Raw genomic sequence first — 22437 nt, forward strand, 5'->3', positions numbered from 1 at the left:
AAAATTAAATTTTTTTGGGGCCAATTTGTTGTTGGACAGATTACAAAACACAAATTGCCGCAAAAACACATTACATGCTTTTCTGCAGCTTCTCCATTGAAGTATATTGAACCAAAAAATAGCACCGTTTTGCGTTAAAAAGTCCTTGCCCTTTCCAAATACGCAGCAGCTGAAAAAAAATCATGGATGTGAACATGTCCCATAGAAAACATGTAAATGAACTGTAATGTGTTTCTGCAAAATGCACCAAAAAAAAGGTGTGAACCCAGGCCTGAGATGTTTATTAACATAATGGGGTTAAAAAAGAAAAGAAAATAAGTACAAAAAGAGCAAATAATCGCTACTGTAAGGGGTTCATTTTTTACTGTGGGACAGTGAAAGTAATATTTACAGTAGCGATTTGCTTTTTTGTACTATAAAAGGGCTAATTTTAGTTGTTTTAACCCCATTATGTTACTGGCCGATTAATCGATTATGAAAATTGTAATCGATTAATTTCATAATCGATTAGTTGTCGATTAATCGATTAGTTGTTTCGGCCCTACATGTGTTGTTACCGATATGTGGTGAAAATGTCATATCAATAGCACCTTAAGACCCCATGTACACTGCTGTTGCTAAACGGACGTTCAGAGGCAGTTGGACACTTTTTTCAACTATCCCTGAACTCATACAATGTTATCTTTTGTGTACATGTAACAGGTTCGTTTACTGTCGTTTTTAGGCAGTTGAGTTTATAGGCCTTTTTTTTTAAGGCAAAAAAATTTGTTCAGAGCCGAAGTTTCCAACTTTTCAGACGCTAAACGCAGCAAAACGCTGCATACCACGTCTAGCAGCATTTAGTTCATAGGCATTTTTCATTTTTGCCTATTTTAAAATTAAAAAATATATTTTTTTTTAAAACGCTTCTAAATACAAATGTGTCAAAACCGCTAAACGTGCCATGTAAACGCGGCAAACGGACGTTATAAAACGTGGGTTACTATCCGTCAAGTTAAATAGTTTTTGGAGCAGGTGTAAAAACGTCCCGTGTACACAAAGCCTTGTAATTACATTTACTTAGAAAAATAGTGACGTGTTCAATACTTTTTTTCCAGTTGCATGCGCAAATATTCTGCGTAAAAAAATTGTCTCAGAGTTCTGTTCAAGTCCTCAATACACATATAAACTCCATGATAACTAGGATAATGAGTTGTCATATGAGCCATGGCTGCTCTTTGGGGATATGAAGAAAGGGACCTATGTAATTTTTGTACATGGGGCAGTTCTAGAGCAGAGAAGCTACATTTTTAGTCAACAGTATTCCACAAATGTATGCTTTTCATGCTGCACTAACTTGAGGTAATTACATTTCCAAAGATAACAAGTAAATACAAGTTTTACAGATAAAACAAATGAGGGGAACCCATTTATATTTTTCATGATCTGTTATATCTGTAATGTGATTTGCATATCGCTGCTTATGTTTTTTTTTTTTTGCTGCTTTATGTTGCGGAATGTACTAATAACAATACGTTTCCCAGAAGCCTTTCTTCATAGTGGAAATCAAAATAGCTTGAACACTGTGCTGTGAGGGATGTGACCTTGGAGAGCTGTAGATGTGAATGAAGACTGCATTGGAAGTTGTTGTCAAATTTCAAATAGGAATGCATTAAAAGAAGAATATGCTTTTCTTTAGATCTATGTGCAATGAACCACTAGCTGCAATATATTTTATAGGACAACTGTACTTAAAAAAAACAACAACTCTTGAGTAGAAATAAAGGCAATTTTTTTTGTGAATGAAAGTCAACAGGATCATCAATTGAAACGATCAGTTGAGCTCATATGGGTAAAAGTCCATTGATTATTCATCATGACAGGTTATTCCACCACACCAAAAGTGCACCTTCACCAGATAGAAAACATGCTTCACCCCTGCTTCCCTGTTGTGTCCCTGGCTTGGCACTGCAGATATTCCTCAAGCCTCACCCCGCTGGCTGGGTCCCTGGCTTGGCCCTCCAGATACTCCTCAAGCCTCACCCCACTGGCTGGGTCCCTGACTTGGCACCTGCTGAAGTTTCCCGATTCTTCACTGTCCCCACTTGGTGAGAATACTGCTCTGGTACTTGCTGCTTCAGTTACTCATTGTGGTCCCTGGTAACAAAGTGGCTGGTCTCTTAGTGGTGACAGCTTACCCTCTACCTCTGACCATGACAGGTTCAGCCAACCAGGTGGCACAGAACACTGATCATCTGAATTATAATTTTATATATATATATATCCCAAATATATAGGTTCTCCCAGCAGGCTAAGGGGCCCTGCCCATTGGCTAAGACACCCCATATACTCCTAATCTGTCCTTGCTTCGCCCTTATCTTATCCAATGTCAACAGGTACTCGGCCACCCAGCGACAGAAGAGAGAACTGCAGCAATTCCAGAGTTAGGGCGTGATCTAAGAGACATTGGTGTAGATGTCTATTGAAATCGCACCCGAAGTCGCCAAAAGTGTGGTGCCGCAAAGTCACTTTAATGTGAACCTATGCTGAGGGCGTTGTCTTTTCCTGCCGCCTGTTCTCCTCTCTCCGCTGTCTTCTCCCGCCGCGAGTTTCCTCTCTCCGCTGTCTTTTCCCTCTGTTCTTCCTCCAATGTTTTTCCAAAACTCTTTCCCGCTGTAATGCTGGGTCTGCCGTGTTCTATTACTTATATAGCCATGGGGCGTGACCACCTGGTGACATCATCCAGAGGCCCCACCCCTTGTGACATTACCGCCCAGGGCATGATGGGGTGGTAATGTCAAAAGGGGACGGGCCTCCAGATGATGTCACCGGGTGGCCTCGTCCCATGGCTATATAAGTGATGGCACATGGCGAACCCAGCATTACAGCAGGAGAGTGTGTCGGGAGAACATCTGAGGAAGAACAGAGGGAGAAGACAGCGGAGAGAGGAAACGCGGCAGGAGAAGAGAGAGGAGAACCGGCAACGGGAGCAGACAGCGGAGAGAGGAGATCTGCCAGTGAGAGAAGACAGCGGAGAGAAGAAAATGGCAGGAGAAGAGACGCCAGAGCTGCTTTAATAAATTACTTTATCAAAAACCTGTGTACTGTTTATTTTTGATGCTTTTTTAGGGGTGAATGGGTAGGGGTACAATGTACCCCATACTCATTCACATAGGGGGGCTTCCAGATTTCGATAACCCCCCGCCCGCAGATCCCAACAACCATCGGCCAGGGTTGTTGGGAATAGGCCCTTGTCCCCATCAACATGGGGACAAGGTGCTCTAGGGTGGGGGGTGCAGGGCCCCCCATGTTGAGGGCATGTGACCTGGTATGGTCCAGGGGGGGGCGCTCGCTCATCCCTCCCCTTTTCCTGGCCTGCCCTGCTGCATGCTCGGATAAGGGTCTGGTATTGATTTTGGGGGAAACCCCATGCCAGTTTTTTTTTTCCATTTTGGCGAGGGTTCCATTTCAAGATCCTCAGCGCACAAGTCGCACGTGGGATCATCATGATCTGACTTCTGGTGTGACTTCTATTCAAATCAGTGGGTTCTCATATTGAACCATTGATTTTGACATAAAAAAAAAAAACGCTTGACGAGGCTTAACGTGGCTCTATCCAGTGTTAAGCTGTGTTTAGCAGCCTTTATCAGCATCAGATATTTTTACAGCTTTAACGCGGTCCACAGAGCGCACTGGCCTTGGTTTTTTATTTACAGCTTGAAAACGCCTATGCCATCTACAGGTCCTAAAAGCTTGTGTGTGCATGGACACATAGAATAACATTGAGAGGTGTTTTTAAGCTGCAAAAACAAAAAGTCAGACGCTCCTAACAGCAGCTGTAAAAAATGTCCCATGTACATGAGCTCTTAGTAAGATTAAATTCTGAGCAATTATAAAAATTATAAAAATAAGTGGAACTTTGCCTCACAGATATCTACAAACATAATTGTAGAGAGATTTGCTGCAGAGTATGTAAATACAGACACACCTTATGCTTTCCACATGTATACAGGAATATTTAGAATGTATATACAGGCATAAGGTAAAACTTTCAGTTGCAGGAAGCTTTTACTGTATTTATAAGAAAACATGTTCAGATATCTTATTGTTTTCCTGCTGGTGTTAAAAAGCACATAATTGATAAAACTGTTTTTTTTTCTCTCTGTGTGGGGTGTGGGAGTGCAGAGTCCAAGACCCTTCACCAGACTACTTGATTCAGGTGTTCAGGCAAAATCATAAGCTCTCCACTTCTCCCCTGCTTATCTTGTTCATCCCCACCCTGTGTGCTGTGACCTATGCAGCAGAATGTGGATTGGCCACTTCTCAAAGTCAGATGTAAAAAAACGCCCTTCCATGTTTGCTTACTGTGAGGGGCACTGATAACTGAAACTGCCCTCACCAGCCTCACATTAGCACTAAGCAGTGTAATGTATACATAACATAAATTCTGTTTCACACAGCTTGCAGTTTATTCCCCTCGAAACGTCAGCACCTAATGTGTGAGTAACTTTTTAAAGAAACTTTGATATTTCTAAGAGCGTGTGATTTGTATTTATATATTTGTGTTTACAATAGTCTTAGCAGACCTAGCAGCGTTTCCTTTAAATAAGAACTACAGGCAAAACATAATATTAAGTAATAAACCATAAGAATGTCTGTGTCAGTTTTGGATGCACTGTTTGGCTTCTATTTAATTGACAATTTTAGACTATGAAAACTCTAGCAGTCTTCTTGTGACACAAAGAAGCTGTTTATGAAGGAAAGAAATTTAGCACACAATTGTTTAGTAACCAATAAAATGTAACCTCTCATTTTAATAAAATTAATTAATAATTCTGGATGATCACTATAAGCAAGAACTAAAAAAATGTTCATGATTTTTTTATTTGTATATATATTTTTATGACAACCTTAAAAAGTTCTATGCATGTTCTGGGCTGTGCTACTGCACAGTTTGCCCTTGTAGATCTCTGCAGATGTTTAAAGTTGTAAGCAGAAAGATGAGTAATTTAAATTCAGGATAAAGCCTTGTACACCAGATCGGATTTTCCAGATGGAATTGTGTGATGGCAGGATGTTGTCCGATAATCTGATCGTTTGAATGCTCCATCCGACATTTGTTTAAAATTTTCCGACAACATATGTGTGAGGTCGGATTATCCGATCGTGTGTACACAAGTCCATCGGAAAAAGATACAAAGTACAAACACGCATGCTCAGAAGCAATTCTAACCATAACACAACATTAGAAGAAGTTGCACAAAGGGTGGCGCTAAAGAGCTGAAAAACCATGTCGTTTTGTGTTTGTTGGCCAACAGTTCTTTGCCGTTTGTATGCAATTTCACGGCCAGTGCCCTTCGAATAAAAGTCCTACGCTTTGTCCGCAGAAAATCCAATCGTGTGTACGAGGCTTAAGTATAAAATGGTCCCCTAGCAGGTTAAATAGTTTATAAGGTTAAAAAAAAAGACACAGTTCCATCTGGTAAAGCCTATGTGTATAGAATTTTTTTTTTTCTGTAAAAATTACCATAGTATTGTATATTCTACTTTCCGAGGAAGACATCTAAAAGCTTTTTTGAAGCTGTTTACAATCTCAGTTGGTACCATTTTCTGTTCGAACGGTAAAATGGAAAATTGTATCAAATACTTACCGTAACTTTCCTTTCCTGACGCCAACATACATATGATACATAATGAGCTTTTGAGAGGGAGGGTTTAATTCTGAAAACATATTTTTTATTTGACAATAGACCGAGAAGCTTGGATAGTTTTCCTCCCAAACTCTACTGTAGTAAGAGCTGCTGGATCTGCCTTGTAGGGTTTTAAGACTGTAGGATGTGATGACCAGCTAGCCACTTTGCATCTCCAGAGACACTCCTGCCTATGCTGCCCTAGAAGGAAACATCGCCCTGGTTGAATGAGTTCTAACCATCGTCGGGGTCACTCTATATGCCCAGTGAATTGTTTTTGCTATCCAGGCTGAGATGGTTCTGGTCAAGGCCTCTTTGCCTTTAAATTTTACGGTAGGTATGATTTGCTGCACATTTCTTTTGGGTAAAAGCCTAGTCGGCTAAAATTTGTACCTTAAGCGAACTTGGACTGAGCCATAAATTCAATCCGTATTGCAGGAAAGACAGGATTTGAGATACATTTTTGTCACTAGGGTCAAACTGACATACAGCTGCAAAGCTGGTGCACCTATTCCATATTCTGGAGTAGATGGCATTGGTTGACCCCTTTCTGAAACTCTGTAAAGTTCTGTTAACCTTTGGAGAACATCCTAAGGCCCCGTACACACGGCAGAGGAACTCGACGTGCCAAACACATCGAGTTCCTCAGCCAGTTCAGCCCTGAAGCCGCCGAGGAGCTCGGCGGGCCGAGAGCTCCCATAGAACAACGAAGAAATAGAGAACATGTTCTCTATTTCCTCGTCGAGCTCCTCGTCGGCTTCCTCGGCCGAAAGTGTACACACGGCCGGGTTTCTCGGCAGAATTCAGCCAGAAACTCGGTCGGAAGCTGAATTCTGCCGAGGAAACTGGTCGTGTGTACGGGGCCTAACTCTTGTTACTCCTGCCTTTCAATCTCCTGGCCGCTAAGGCCAATCATGATGGTTACGGATGTAGGATTTCTCCTTGCGACAGTAGAAGAGGAGTCACTGGCAGATTGATTGGTGAGCACACGCTGAGATGCATTGCCAGAGAGAACCATTGTCTGCAAGGCCAGAAGGTAATACTGCGATGACTGCCAAATTCTCTGTCAACAATCTCCTCAGGAATTTCAGGATTAAAGAAATTGGAGGGAAGGAATGATCCAGTTGCACAACCCAGGGGTGGGTAAAGGCATCTGTCCCCTCCAATAATGGATGAGAAAAGTTGGTTGATGACGCAAAAAGATCCAGTTGTAGACACCCCCACTTGTGGATGATCTGTTTGAACACTTCGGAGCAAAGGGACCAATTGTTGGGATCCTTGAATTGTCTGGATAGGTGATCCGCTTCCAAGTGCTGACAGCATGGAAAATATAGGGGAGATATTGTTGTGCCAATGTCATGATCGGTTCCACCTCTCTCAAGAGGAATTGGCCCTGTCTTGTCGCTGTATGTAGGACACGGCTATTTTGTTGTCAAGACAGAGCAGGACTGGGTGACCCTGTATGTGAGGCAGCAAGGTGGCCAACGCCATGAAATTGCTTGAATTTCCCCTCTGCCCTGGATCTTGAGTTATTCGCAGGTGGCGCCCCACCCTGCTGCGCTGGCATCTGTGTTAACGATGATCCATGGCTGCGTCCCTAATGGACGATGCTCTTTAGCATTTCTAGTTTCGTCTACCACCAGAGACTCTGGGGCTTCCGGCTGGTGATCCTGATTGGCTGGGCTAGACAAAATCTATTCCACTACATCAGGAAGCCTTGTTGGAAAACTCTGATGCCTGGTACACATGATCGGTTTTCCCGACGGTCAAAAGACAGCTGGGAAAACCGAGAACCGGCTCGGTTCCTTTTCCCCGGTATACACGGTCGGTTTTCCCGACAGGAAAACTGCCGCGAGAGCTTTGGTCGGAAAAACCGGCCGTGTGTATGCTCCCTCGCAGTGTTTCCCATAGGAAAGCTACGGAAAAAAAACACTGCGGTTAACGGCGAGAAAGAAGAGAACATGTTCTAATTTTTTAAACTGCTGTTTTCCTGTCAGGAAAACTGCTAGGGAGCATACACACAGCCGGTTTTCCCGGCCAAAGGAAAACACAGCAGTTTTCCCAACAGAAAAAACGATCGTGTGTAGTAGGCATGAGTTTCCATTGAGCCCAGGGGATCATCGGGATATACAAAGCCATCGTCCCGAGAAGAATCATGCACTGGGATGCTGACATCACTTTTACAGCCAATGCCTATTGTAACTTCTTCCTGATTTTGGGGAGTTTATGAAGAGGCAAAGAAACTGTGGCCACCTGAGTATTGAATTAGGCCCCTAGGTAGAACATATTCTGAGCTGGCTCTGGTAATGCCTGTCCCCAAAGCAAATTTGAGGAACTGCTGGTATGACTAAATGATTGGGACATGCTGGTAGGCATCCTGGTTGAAAAACCTGAGTTATGATATGGAGAGACTCCATCTTGAGTCTCTCTATCCAGATAAATAGATTCAGCCTCTTGAGGTAGTTCTGGAGGCTGCCGTTTGAACAGCCAATAATGGCCTTGTGCCACTGTGGACTGAATCCGCAGTTTTTGGCAGTGGTCTTGCCAGAACTGGGTCGCTTTGAGCCACCTGGCTCCAACTGCCTCCTGGACGGGCCTGGCGTTTAAAGGGTTTCTAGTAGGGTTGTCCCGATACCACTTTTTTAGGACCGAATACAAGTAACGATACTTTTTTTCATGTACTCGCAGATACCGAATACCGATACTTTTTTTTAAATGCAGCTTTGTGTCCCCAAATGCAGCCTTTCCCTAAATGCAGCCTTGTCCCTAAATGCAGCCTTGTCCCTAAATGCAGCCTTGTCCCTAATTCAGCCTTGTCCCTAATTCAGCCTTGTCCCTAATGCAGCCATGTTCCTAATGCAGCCATGTCCCTAAATTCAGCCATGTCCCTGATGCAGCCATGTCCCTAGATGCAGCCATGTCTCTAGATGCAGCCATGTCCCTGATGCAGCCATGTCCCTAATGCAGACATGTCCCTAATGCAGCCTTGTGTCCCCTAAGAGTCCCCCCCCCGCCACTGCCGACATCTAGTTCATACTTCCCAACTTTTCAACATGGTGCTGCGGGACATTTGTCATCTGTCACTATAGTTGGATGCTACCGCGGATTGACCAGAAATAAAAGATTCTGGCATCAGTTGTTTGGCGGGGGGCACTACCGCAGGACACCAAGAAAGGTTTATGCCATTATAGTTGACCCACGGAGTGCCGAGAACAGTTTCTGGCATTACACTTGTTGAGCGGGGGGGGGGGGGGAGCGGGGTGCTGCCGCAGGACGGAAAGAAAATGATTGCAGTTGTTGAGCTGGGCTGGGCTGGGGGGGGGATAAACTTTCTGGGGGGACATAACTGACCTCATGTTCATGGCTTCTTCCTCCTTCCATGCAGCAGTGTTGAGGAGCTGGGGGGGGACTCTTGCAGTTGGGAGGTATGATCTAGTTGATCAGCGCTGAGGGAACACAACAGCTTTCATTTGAATAGCAGTGTGTTCCCCATCGTGCGTCATCATGTATAGACACTCCCCCTTGCCCAATACAGGCATACTGTAGCTCGCGCTACTATGCCTAATTTAATGCTAAAATGTTGTTGGTGTGGGTGAACCACCGCTTTAAGTCCATGTCAATGCATCTACCAAAGATATCGGAAGAAGGAAGAGTCTTCCGTTGGAAGTGTCACATTGTTTGCCAGCCTGGTGACTGCCACATATACCGTTGGTGGGTTAGATAGAGGAGCTGCATCCTCCTCCGTGAGTGTATACAACTTCTGCAACCTATTGGTTCAGGTGGATTTTCGCTTCCCCTTCTCTCATTCCTGCTGAACCAGGCCTCCTATTTCTGTCATAAGAGGAAAGGTAAGCTACCTGTTCCTTTAGGTTCCTCCTATGGAACCCAAAGGCTTGTTCACACTTGCAGCAGGCTCTGCTATTGCACTGAAAAGCGATCTGTGCTTAGGTCACTTTTCAGTGACATTTGATAATGTCATGTAGAGGGGACAAGTATTCCTGATATGCGATTTTCAAAGAGCGATTTGTACGCAATGTTGCAACTTGCATGTGGGCGGCCCATTCACTTGGCTGCCCTTTGCATGCAAAAAGAAGCCCCTGCTCCTATTTGGGGGCGACAAGCTTCGCACAATGATTTTAAAGGCATGTTTTCCCATGTGACAATATCAGCAGAATCGTATTGCATTTGGGGTGCCCTGAAAGGATAAAAGCACGTAATGTGTGTTATGCAGTGATTGCCACACAATTTAAAATCAGATTGTATGGTGTGTGACAATAGGTTTTATCCTTCTTTGGAGTAGGTTCCAGATCCTCCCATTCCAGTGCAGCTTTAACTGCCTAAATGAATGGTGGTATCAGCGCAAAATAAGTTGTACCTGTTTGCCTGCAATATTCACTTTTCTACAGCTTTTGAGCGTCTTGCCAGCGCACCGCTCTAGTGTGAAAACCCTTGGGGTTTCACACTGGAGTGAAAGGAGAGACTCTTTCAGGGCGCTTTGCAGGCACTATTTTTAGTGCTATAGTGCCTGCAAAGTGCCCCAGTGTGAAAGCAGCCTAAAAGATGTGCTTTGCACACACGTTGATTTTATATGTGTTTGTGCGTATGCAAGTTAATGCATTTTATTGGCCAGAATATTCATATATTGTGGCCAACGCACAGAGCACCTAGTGTTTCTGTGCATTTATGTGCACTCCGTTTTTCTGACCAAAAGTCCTGAATGCGCTGGTGGTGTGTGTGTGTGTGTGTGTGTGTTTTTTTTTTTTTGTCTGCCTGTAAAATACATTTTTGAAACATGCAGGATAGAAATATCAGAAGTTCCTTCTATCAGATGGTCAGAAGTCACGTGACATGGTTTTTTTTGGCCCAAAATTTTTCTATCCTCACACATCGTCTTACATCAGCTCAGTCCAGCCATAAACAGTTCGAACCATAACATCTAGCCTGCCGTATGCTCTTGCGATTAACGCTAGCGGCTGTTGTAGCTGCTAGTGATAATCACTGTCTTCTCCCGGTAGGGACCGCTTCCTCTGCCGGGAGCAGGAATTCCCCTGTCAGCACTGTCTGTGTGCATGGGGGGAATCAAATTCACATGTATGGCCTCCTTAGTGTGCTAGGCACATTGAAAAAAGACACAAGTCCATTTTGTTCTGCCAATAGAAAAAATAAATACATATGCACAATCCTGTACCCACAGTTGAAGCATTATGCAATTTTGCTTGGGGGGGGGGGTCTTCTTGATCCCCCTGAAGGCAATTGGATGTTGCCTGGATCAATCTCTGGTGTTATTACCTGTAAATGTTAATATCAAGTTATATTTCGTGCATTTCATATCAGACCAGTAGTCTAATCAGCACCCTGGCTTGTAATTTCTGTTTTAAGAGTATTGCCCTGTCTTATGCTATTAATGGATTAGGAGTTTTTTGTTTTAAATATTTTTTTAATATGGGGGTATGCATTTTTGTATTGTATTAGGAAATCCAGAAAGTGTTAAAATGTTTGTTTATTTTTGAATGATATTGTTTACACATGCACTTGTTGTATATGAGTGGTACAGCTTTTGTCTAGAAGGGTTACTTTGGAGCAATGGTGTTCAATGTTTAAGGACATTGCAATGAACCATGATATACCTGTTTTGGGTATAAAGGGATTGTTAAATACCCTTATAATGCACAGAGAAAGTGCACAGATGTACTAACATGCATATATGATACTGCCATAACAGAGCAGACACAGCAGCTCACATGCAGAAGTCTTGCTGTGAGAGTGCCTGCAAGATATCAAAAGCTTAAAAATATTTTCGTTTAGGGTAGGCCAATCTTTTAGCCATGTTAGTAAGGATCAGAAATAACGTATATTGCCAGCATGGGAGATGTTCTGATAAGCTTTACTCCTTTGGTCTCCGTGACTGGGCTCTTTGTTGGCTCTCATCCTACCTATCCCACCTAACCTACAGTGTCACTTACAATTCTCCTCTTCCTTTATGTGTTGGGGTCCCCCAAAGTCCTGTTTTTAGACCTCTCCTACTCTTGAGCTACACCTCCTCCCTGGGTTAGCTGATAGGCTCCCATGTCTTTCAATATAATTTCTACACTGATGACACCCAAATCTATCTTTCTACCCCTCAGCTCACAACATGCTCCTCACGCATTACTAATTTACTGACTGACATTTTAGCCTGGATATCACACCACTTTCTCAAACTCAACCTGTCCAAAGTGAGCTCATAATATTTTCTCCCCTGACATGTACCTTCCCCTTTCTCCCCTGACATGTACCTTCCCCTGACTTCTTCTCAATAGCACAACCATCAACCCATCCCAGGGTGCTAGGTGTAATCCTGGACTCTGAACTCTCCTTTCGGCCCCACATCCAATCCTTGTCCAAACCTTTCTGCCGCAACATCTCCAAAATACACAGCATCCTAACCAATGACACCACAAAGCTCCTACTGACATCTTTGGTTATCTCTCGCCTCGACTATTGCAACTCCCTCCCCATTGGCTTACCTTTACATAGGCTACCCCCTTCAGTTCAACATGAATTCTTCTGGCAGACTTATCCACCTTACCAACTGTTTAGTGTCTGTCTCCTCTCTCTGCCAATCCCACCATTGGCTTTCATCCACCCAACAAATTAAATTACAAATACTAACAGTAACTTACAAAGCCATCCACAACTTGGCCCAGAGCTACATCATTAACCTAGTTTTAAAAGACCTGCTGCTCTCTAGTTCCTTTTGTCACCTCCTGCCATGCTCACCTCCAGGACTTCTCTCAAGCCTTTCCCATCCTATGAAATTCCCTACCCCAATCTGTCCAACTAATGCCTTGTGTACACAAGTTTTTCCGACAGAATTCCGCTCAAGCTGTCTTGCATACACATGGTCACACCAAATTCCGACCGTCAAGACCGCAGTGATGTACAACACTACGATGAGCTGAGAAAAATGAAGTTCAATGCTTCCGAGCATGCGTCGACTTGATTCTGAGCATGCATGGTTTTTAGTCTGTCGGAATTGCATCCAGACGAAAAATGGAGAACATGTTCTCTATCTGATTCTGTCGGAATTTCCGATTGAAAAAGTCAGATGATGCATACACACGCACGGAATGTCCAATGAAAAGCTTCTGTCTGACTTTTTCCATCTGAGATTCCGCTCGTGTGTACAAGGCATAACTCCTACTCTGTCCACTTTTAGGCGATCCCTGAAAACTTTTCTCTTCAGAGAAGCCTATCCTGCCTCCACCTAACAACTGTACTTTTATTTTCTCCATCAGCCAATCCCCCACAGTTATTACCTTGTGTATCACTTGACCCTCCCTTTTAGATTGTAAGCTCTAATGGGCAGGGCCCTCTGATTCCTACTGTATTGAATTGTATTGTAAATTTACTGTCTGCCCTCATGTTGTAAAGCACTGTGCAAACTGTTGGTGCTATATGAATTCTGTATAATATTAACAATAATAATAACGCGCACTATCTCTCATGTCTTGCTCAGGTTTTAAAAATAAGTCATGATGGTGGAATCTGCATCTGAATCGATTCGATCTACTCCAACCAGTCAGAATGGAGTAAGCAGTCTTCCCAACCAGTCCGAAGGAGGTGGAGCACGAGAGGCCAATGCAAGTGGAGAAACGAATGGAGAGTTAAGTACAGCGGAGCTTCTACACTTCCAGCAGCAACAGGTAAAAAAAAAAAAAAGCCAATTAAGGCTAGGTTCACACTGACACAGTGCAATTTAAATGAGTCTTCTAGTGCGATTTCTAGGAGCATGTCCAGTGCAAATGTAAAAATTCCTAAGGAAAAACCAAAGGAAAACACTGCGCTAATACGTGATAATAAAAAATGATGATGAGTGACAAAAGCAGCTGGTACCTATTGCTCAAAATACCCAAAGCAAACAAAAGTACATCCAAAAGAAGGTACAGCGCTGATGTGATTGAATTAAATTATGAATAAACCAAATATAATGTGAAAAATAATCTGTGACTTGATAAACAAAACAAATTAATTATATGGTGAAAATTTCTAAAAATGTCCAGAAGTGAAAGAGTAAGTTTGCTGATCCTCCACCAATCACTGATTGAATATAGGTGATAAATAGCAAATGTAAGTCAGTGAAAAAAAGTCCAATGGTAAAAACAAACGAGATACTTAATCTTCCACCAAGAGAAAACACCCGTGTGATGGTATTCCAATCTGCTTACCAGATTCACTGACCGTTAATGCGGTCAGATAGAGCCCAGAGATCTTTTAAAGTCCTCTCAAGTGGACTATATAACAGCAGGTTACACAGATCGGATCATCTACTGCTCCAAAACTCCAGATATAGTGAGGATGCGCTTGTTCCTCCAATGTAGACAGTCTCAGTCCTGTGTGAGAGGCATGCTGAGCTGGACGGACAGGACTGAGACTGTCTACATTGGAGGAACAAGCGCATCCTCACTATATCTGGAGTTTTGGAGCAGTAGATGATCCGATCTGTGTAACCTGCTGTTATATAGTCCACTTGAGAGGACTTTAAAAGATCTCTGGGCTCTATCTGACCGCATTAACGGTCAGTGAATCTGGTAAGCAGATTGGAATACCATCACACGGGTGTTTTCTTTTGGTGGAAGATTAAGTATCTCGTTTGTTTTTACCATTGGACTTTTTTTCACTGACTTACATTTGCTATTTATCACCTATATTCAATCAGTGATTGGTGGAGGATCAGCAAACTTACTCTTTCACTTCTGGACATTTTTAGAAATTTTCACCATATAATTAATTTGTTTTGTTTATCAAGTCACAGATTATTTTTCACATTATATTTGGTTTATTCATAATTTAATTCAATCACATCAGCGCTGTACCTTCTTTTGGATGTCCAGTGCAAGTTGATGCAGTTCAGCTACGATTCCAATGAGTTTTGCATTCAGTTTGAATACAGCTGCAATTGGAATTTATACCCTGGGGTCACTCTTTTTCTCTCTCCCTCCCTCCCTCCCTCTCTCAGCAGAGACTTGCAGAAATGGCACTCTATTTGCCTTATCTTTAAACAGATAAGCATTTGACATGCAATTTACATTAAAGTTTATAGCGGTCAAAATTGCACTGCTCTAAATAAACTCAGGACCCTGCATACATGGTAAGAAATGATAGAAATTATTGTTTTTCACTTGTCGTGTGATTTGAAGCCTTCCAGAACGCATCTAAAATCGCATCAGTGTGAACCAGGGCTAGGACTAGCATAATATTGTAAACAAGATAAAACACATTTGGGCTTCTTTTAAATGTAATGTTCAAAACAAAGTAATCCACATCAGCCAGACTGGAGTCATAATTTATAGATTTTTCTCTAGGAATCTGAAACTGTCTGCTACGGATTATTGCATTTTGCCCCTTAATCCTTATCTTTTCACTGGAAATTTGGCTTTGTGAGGCAGACTTGTGTAAGAAAATTCAAGCAAATTCCTGCTTGAGAAGGGATATGATTTCAATTTACAAATACTGTACTGGTGACCCCACAATAGGGATAAAACTTTTTTTGCGGAAGAGAGTTTAATAAGACACATGGCCACTCACTAAAATTATAAGAAAAGAGGTTTAACCTTAAACTGCATAGAAGGTTCTTTACTGTAAGAGCGGCAAGGATGTGAAATTCCCTTCCACGGGTGGTGGTTTCAGCGGGGAGCTTCGATAGTTTAAAAAAAACTATTAGATAAGCACCTGAATGACTGCAACATACAGGGATATACAATGTAATACTGACATATAATCACACACATAGGTTGGACTTGATGGTCTTTTTTCCCAAGCTCACCCACAATGTAACTATGTAACTATATGTAACATGTGTTAAATGTCACAAGTCACATACATTGCTGGTATTTTTGTAATGCATTGTGGATGATCCTGCCCAATCTGCATGAACTTCAAGAATCAAGGCATCATTGTTGTATTACTGTTTATAGACAAGTTACGCCTTCTCAGCTTGCAACCATAGTAAAGCAGAAACACATATTGTGTATAACATATAGTAAGGCGTTTAGTAAATATTTACCCTAGATTATTTCAGCCATACAACAGTTACTATGATGGCTGTATACACATAGAATACCGATTTAAAGGGGTTGTAAAGGAAATTTTTTCCCCTAAATAGCTTCCTTTACCTTAGTGCAGTCCTCCTTCACTTACCTCATCCTTCGATTTTGCTTTTAAATGTCCTTATTTCTTCTGAGAAATCCTCACTTCCTGTTCTTCTGTCTGTAACTACACACCGTAATGCGAGGCTTTCTCCCTGGTGTGCCTCTTGAGGGGGTGAGCAGGTAAGTCAGGACACTCTCTACTTTGTAGATAGAAAAAGGAGCTGTGTGTTAGTGGGCGTCCTGACACTCCTGCTCGCCCCCTCCCCCCTCAAGAGGCTTTCTCCTTACCAGGAAGAAAGCCTTGCATTACGGTGTGTAGTTACAGACAGAAGAACAGGAAGTGAGGATTATTTCAGAAGAAATAAGGACATTTAAAAGCAAAATCGAAGGATGAGGTAAGTGAAGGAGAACTGCACTAAGGTAAAGGAAGCTATTTAGGGGGAAATAAAAATCCTTTACAACCCCTTTAAAGTTAGGTTTTATAGTTTCACAGTGCTATTTAAATTGAAAAAGATAAATCTACACCAGTTTCCACCTATTACAAAATCCAACAGGTTTGGTCCAAACCCCCCTGGGTAGTAATGGCTAGTTTGGCTTTTCCCTTCTTATCCACAATTTACTGTAATTAGAATTATTCCCTGAATATTATATCATTCAAAATGATAAATATGACTACCATTAGCTTCAGGAAAATAATCCAAACTGTTATTTTAAACTGTTTAAATTTATCTATAGGCAAAACTTTATTTTTAAGTTTAGGATGGGGTGAAGTGGGGGATTAGATCTCCTATCAGTATATTGCTGCCATTGGAGGCTTTCTTGGAGGGATTCCTTCAATTCCTATATTTAATTGAAATTCCGCGCTTAGGTATGTATTAAAGGGACACTAAAGGTTCCCATTAAGAAAATAACAAACATGTTATACTTGCCTCCACTGTGCAGCTCGTTTTGCACACAGTGGCCCCGATCCTGGTCTTCTGGGATCCCTCGGCGGCTGTCTCGGCTCCTCCCCGCAAGAACTAGCCGTCATTGGCAGTTTTTTTTCACCTTAATGCATAACCTTTACAACCCCTTTAAGCTGTTGCCTCCCTATAAAAAACTTCACAATAGTGAAATCCAATTGTTAGGTTCAAGAAAAGGGAAGATGGGGCCGCTCTATAATTATTATTAAACATTTGGAATCCTGTAAAATGATAGTAACCATGAATAACCTAACTCTCATAAGTGCAGAGTGGTTTGGTGGAAAATTTCTGAAAAATGAACTTCCAAGGATAAAGTGCATAAATGTAAACACTATATAGATTGTGCCGTGAAGTGACTTAAATAGACATATAATACAAAATATGCAAGCAAAAAAACTGTGAATAATAGATTTCTTTTTTGTCATGTATTAGTCTTATATATGTTAATAAAATTGTAATAATTTTTGTATACATTACTGCCTGTATTCCATTCAAAATCCCACTTTGAGAAACATTTTCTTTACTAAGAGCCCTTTCACACTGGTGCATTTTTACTGCGTTTTTGCCGCGTTTTCGCTGTAAAAATAGCGCTATTAAAACGATCATAAAACGTTCCAAAAACGCCCCTCTCCATTGAAATGAATTAAAAACGCGTTAAAAACGCTGTAAAATAGTGGTATTTTACCGCTATTTTAACGCTCCGCTATAGGCATTTCCAGTGTGAAAGGGCTCTTAATCTTTAAAAGTTTCACATTTTATTAGTGGAAATCCCCTATAGGATGAAATTGAATTGTGTTTAATAGCATGATGTCATGGATAAACCCAGAACACTTAAAAAAAAACCTAGAACGATTCCACACTTGTTATTTGTCAGTGGCATTTGGAAACCCCTAACGCCCCATCTTTGGTCAACAGTGGCATTTTAACTTTCACCCCATCGTTGGTGGTCCGTGGAATTTCATTCACTACAACCCCCCCATCATCTTCCCACTTAAAAACAATCCCACAAAATGGGTGATCATGTCACTTTACTCCCCCTCCCTTTCACGATTGGGCTGCTTCCTCCCCTTCCTTAACTGTGACTGGAAGATGAGGACTCTCAAATAAAAATAGTATTGTCCATCTGATAATTTAATTTTGTTTTAGCTTAAGTGCACTTTTGATGCATTAGGACGGGCATCACTAAATGGCGGACCGCGGTCCGGTTCCGGCCCCAGTGGCCATTCTATCCGGACCGCAGCCCCGCCAAGTAGTTTCCCGTGTGTCCTCTGTCACCGGCTCGCTTGCCCGCCTGCCTGCCGCTGCGGATGCCGCTATATACACAGCATGGCAGGTGCGGCAGGTCCGTGCCTTCTCTCACATCGCTGCACTCCCCCCTCGCTGCACTCCCCCCTCCCCACACTGCCTGTCTTAATCACACAGGACACGGAGCGCCACTGCTCTGGACAAAGGGCGGGACTTTTTAAGTTAAAAAGTGGGTGATTGGTTGCTAGGCAGCGGGGGCGGTCCCAGCAATAAATCACTCACTTTTAATGGGCAAAGTCCCGCCCATTGTCCAGAGCGGCCATGCTTCATTTCCTGTGTGATTAAGGTAGGGTTCTGTGGGGAGGGGGGAGTGCAGTGCAATGCAATGTAGGACAGGACAGGACAGGGGAGGTCTGTGATGGGGAGTCTGATGTGTCAGGACCCGTCTGTGATGGGGGTTTGTGATGGGGGGGTCATCCTGTGATAGGGGGTCTGTGATGGGTCAGGACCAGTTTGTGATTTGGGGGGGGTCAGTCTGTGATAGGGGGTCTGTGATTTGGGGGTAAGTCTGTTATGGGTCAGGACCAGTTTGTGATGGGGGGAGGTCAGCCTGTGATAGGGGTGGTCTGTGATGGGTCAGAAACAGTTTGTCATTTGGGGGGGTCAGTCTGTTATAGGGGGTCTGTTATGGGTCAGGACCAGTTTGTGATGGGGGGGGGTCAGCCTGTGATAGGGGGCCTGTGATGGGTCAGGACCAGTTTGTGATATGGGGGGGGGGTCAGCCTGTGATAGGGGGTCTGTGATGGGTGAGAACCAGTTTGTGATTTGGGGGGTCAGTCTGTGATAAGGGGTCTGTGATTTGGGGGTCAGTCTGTTCTAGGGGTCTGTTATGGGTCAGCAGGACCAGTTTGTGATGGGGGGTCAGTCTGTGATGAGTCAGGTCAGTCTGTGATAGGGGGTCTGTGATTTGGGGGGGTCAGTCTGTGATGGGGAGTCTGATGTGTCAGGACCAGTTTGTGATGGGGGGGTCAGTCTGTGATAGGGGGTCTGTGATGTGTCAGGACCAGTTTGTGATGGGGGGTTTGTGATGGGGGGGCAGTCTGTGATAGGGGGTCTGTGATGGGTCAGGACCAGTTTGTGATTTGGGGGGTCAGTCTGTGATGGGGGTCTGTGATGGGTCACGTCAGTCTGTGATGGGGGGGGTCAGTCTGTGATAGGGGGTCTGTGATTTGGGGGGGTCAGTCTGTAATAGGGGGTTGGGGATTTGGGGGGTCAGTCTGTGATAGGGGGTCTGTGATAGGGGGTCTGTGATAAGGGGTCTGTGATGGGTCAGGACCAGTTTGTGATGGGGGAGTCAGTCTGTGATGGGGGAGTCAGTCTGTGATGGGTCAGGTCAGTCTGTGATGGGGGGATTAGGCTGTAATGAGGGGTCTGTGATTTGGGCGGTCAGTCTGTGATGGGGGGGGGGGTCTGTGATGCGTCAGTCTCTGCAAGGGCAATAGAAAACAATTGTTTTCTATGTGTCCTGTTCACACTGCAACAGCGCCCCTACGTACTGAGCAGTGTGTTGCAAAATGCATTCTGTTTCTATGCACCGCAATTGAACTGTGGTGCATAAAAATTAATAAAAGGTATTTTTACATTTCAATGAGTTCAGTTGAAAGAAAAAAAAGTGCGATGTGTGTGGGTCATAAAGGTGTGTGCATGTGTGTGGTGGTGGTGGGGCGCTGTGATGGGAGGTTGTCAAGTGGAGGATATCATGTGGTGTCATAGCACCAATTTGGCATTCGGACCTCCGCTGGAAGAATTTTCTTCCGACTGGACCCCCGTGAATTTTAATTCAGTACCCCTGCATTAGGAGAATAATAAAAGAGTTTTCGAAATATTGGACCATTTTGAAAAACAGGATCCTCAGTATAGATCCTTCCCATTTGCTTCTCAACTCCACACAGCCGTAAAAAATATTAAGATGTTTGTTTCAGGAGGCTTTCAAGTCCAAGGTTATGCTGAGTTGAAAAAAGCTAAATAGTTTACAGCCGAATTCAAATAGCTAATAATCACTGGTATGAGGAGGAGACGCAAAACATTGGACATAACTATCTGTGAAGGTTTTTTCTTTTTTTGAACAACTTAAAAACAACTGTTACCAGCGTAGGAATGAGGAAGCAATGAAATAGGTTTTATATATAAAACAGCAGACATTTTGAAATTATAAATTACATTGGCTGTGGGATAAATTGTTCAGAACTTGAAATAAACATGTCAATATTCATAATTTATGTTTCTACATTGGTTTAAAGAATAACATTTCAGAGTGGCTTTTATTCTTCAGGCATTGCAGGTGGCAAGGCAGTTTTTGTTACAGCAGGCAACAGGACTAAGTACACCAAGCAGCGCAGAATGCAAGCAGCCTTCAGTTCAGGTGGGAACCACTGGACAGCTTAATAGAATGATAGTGATAAAGTCTTATGAAGTCAAACAAAATACATCTTTTAATTTTTTTATCAGGTCCCTGTTTCAATGGCGATGATGTCTCCGCAGATGTTAACCCAGCAACAGATGCAACAGATTTTGTCCCCTGCACAAATTCAAGCAGTTCTGCAGCAGCAGCAAGCACTTATGTTGCAGCAGGTGAGATTATTTTTGTATCTATTACAGTACTTACAAAGCAAATTAGACAGATCTATGGAAGCCATTCTCTATACTGTTATGCTTTATTTTGTGGTCCACATGTAATATAACATATGCAATGACCAGTAACTTATAAAATGTAGCCACCCACAGTGGTTTTTAGAAGTATCCCTTATGCCGCGTACACACGGTTGTTTTTTGTGATGAAATAAAACGTTTAAAAAATGTCATTTAAAATGATCGTGTGTGGGCAAAACATTGTTTTTTGTCTTCTGAAAAACGACCAAAAAAAATCTTCAATTTTTTTTGTCGTTTTTTGTGTCATTTAAAATGATAGTGTGTGGGTAAAACGACGTTTAAAACAACGTTTTTAAACCCGCGCATGCTCAGAAGCAAGTTATGACGCGAGCTTGAATGGAACAGAGTGTCGTCGTATGTGCTGAACATAACCGCGCTTTGCTAGAGCATTTTGAAAAAACGATGGTGTGTAGGCAACGTCGTTTTTTAAAATTAAGTTTGAAAAACGACCGTGTGTACGCGGCATTAGACTTTTCCACATTGTGTAGTGTTAATTTATGTTTTAGAATTTGATGTCACTGATATGCTCCAAATTGTGTATAAATAGAACAAAAAAATAATCTACATGGTTATTTATAAACCAAATGCATAAATATTTACCTAGTTTTCTGTGAAAGATCCTAAGGCCTCTTTCACACAGGCGGATAGAATGGTGCTTTTTGCTGTGGATTTTCTCTTTTTCTACCGCAGCTTAAAGCACACAATGCTTTCCGATGGCCCCATTCACACACTGCGTTTAGCTGCGGTTTCATTACATGCGGTTTGGCGCAGATAGAAAAAATTGATTTGACTGCGTCCAGGAACGATTTTGTGCAGCTATCTGCACATAACTGCAGGTAATCGCAGTGCACTGTGTCAGCTGCGGATAGCAGCGTGAACAAAAGAAAAAACAACAGGGCACATCAAAATAAAAATGGTTGCTATGGGGATGACAATAACGGCCAACCACAGCTAAACGTAGCTGCATGTAAACGCAGCTAATCGCAGTGTACAAGTGCAGCCGATCGCTGTGCCTGGAGTCTTGAATTTCAAAAGAAAGAAACATGCTTTTAACTGCGGCAGAACAGCCGTCCGTGTGAAAGGCGCCTAAATAAATTCTGGCACACATAAATTACATCAAAACTCACATATTTTTTTCAATGGATTCTAGCCGTGTACAATTAAAGCAGCAATAACCAAAAATGTTGTATATTGCAGTTAACCAATTCTTAGATGTAAAGGTATAATTTTTAGCCTTGTCCCCCCTCTGTTTTCACCTGGTATTCTGGCCAGTAACACATCGTTATTAGAGTGCCTAAACTCTGAATGGAGGAGCATCATTGACACCTTTAGACAGCAGCATTGTCAGTTTGGGGTTGGTGTTATACTAGAAGAGTCAAGTCTCGTACACACGCTCGGTTTACTCTGCAAGAACCAGCAAGAAAACTGCTGGCAGAGCTTTCTTGCTGAGTAAACCGAGCGTGTGTACGAGGCTTTCAGGTTTCTCGTTAAGAAAACTGCCTAAAATCTCGACGAGAAAAATAGAGAATTTGCTCTCTATTTTCTCGTTGTGACTCTCAGCAGTGTTTTCCTGCCGAGAAACCCAAGGGTGTGTATACTTACCTGTCGCCGTGGAAACCCGCGCATTCTCGAAATGACATTCGTTGTCGTCGCCGCCATCTTGCTGCACCCTACCTATGCCTAGGAAGCTACCGCGCATGCGTCAAAGTCATTTTGAGCATG

The 22437-nt window shown here is 42.8% G+C and overlaps 1 protein-coding gene across 5 annotated transcripts in view; it reads left to right on the forward strand.

Moving 5' to 3' along the window:
* The window catches only part of FOXP4 (forkhead box P4), a 124370-nt gene that overhangs the window by 43609 nt on the left and 58324 nt on the right, over positions 1-22437 (forward strand). For 4 of the 5 annotated variants that reach the window (XM_040337660.1, XM_040337664.1, XM_040337662.1 and 1 more), the window contains exons 2-4: positions 13168-13354; positions 20339-20428; positions 20515-20637. In XM_040337660.1, the coding sequence (XP_040193594.1) occupies positions 13184-13354; positions 20339-20428; positions 20515-20637 (384 nt within the window). In that variant the 5' untranslated portion in view covers positions 13168-13183. Of the gene's footprint in view, positions 1-4383; positions 4479-13167; positions 13355-20338; positions 20429-20514; positions 20638-22437 lie in introns of those variants that run through there. The other variant, XM_040337661.1, reaches the window with a different exon arrangement.

This window comes from Rana temporaria, chromosome 2 (genome assembly GCF_905171775.1).
Source record: "Rana temporaria chromosome 2, aRanTem1.1, whole genome shotgun sequence".
In the NCBI taxonomy this organism is placed as follows: domain Eukaryota; kingdom Metazoa; phylum Chordata; class Amphibia; order Anura; family Ranidae; genus Rana; species Rana temporaria.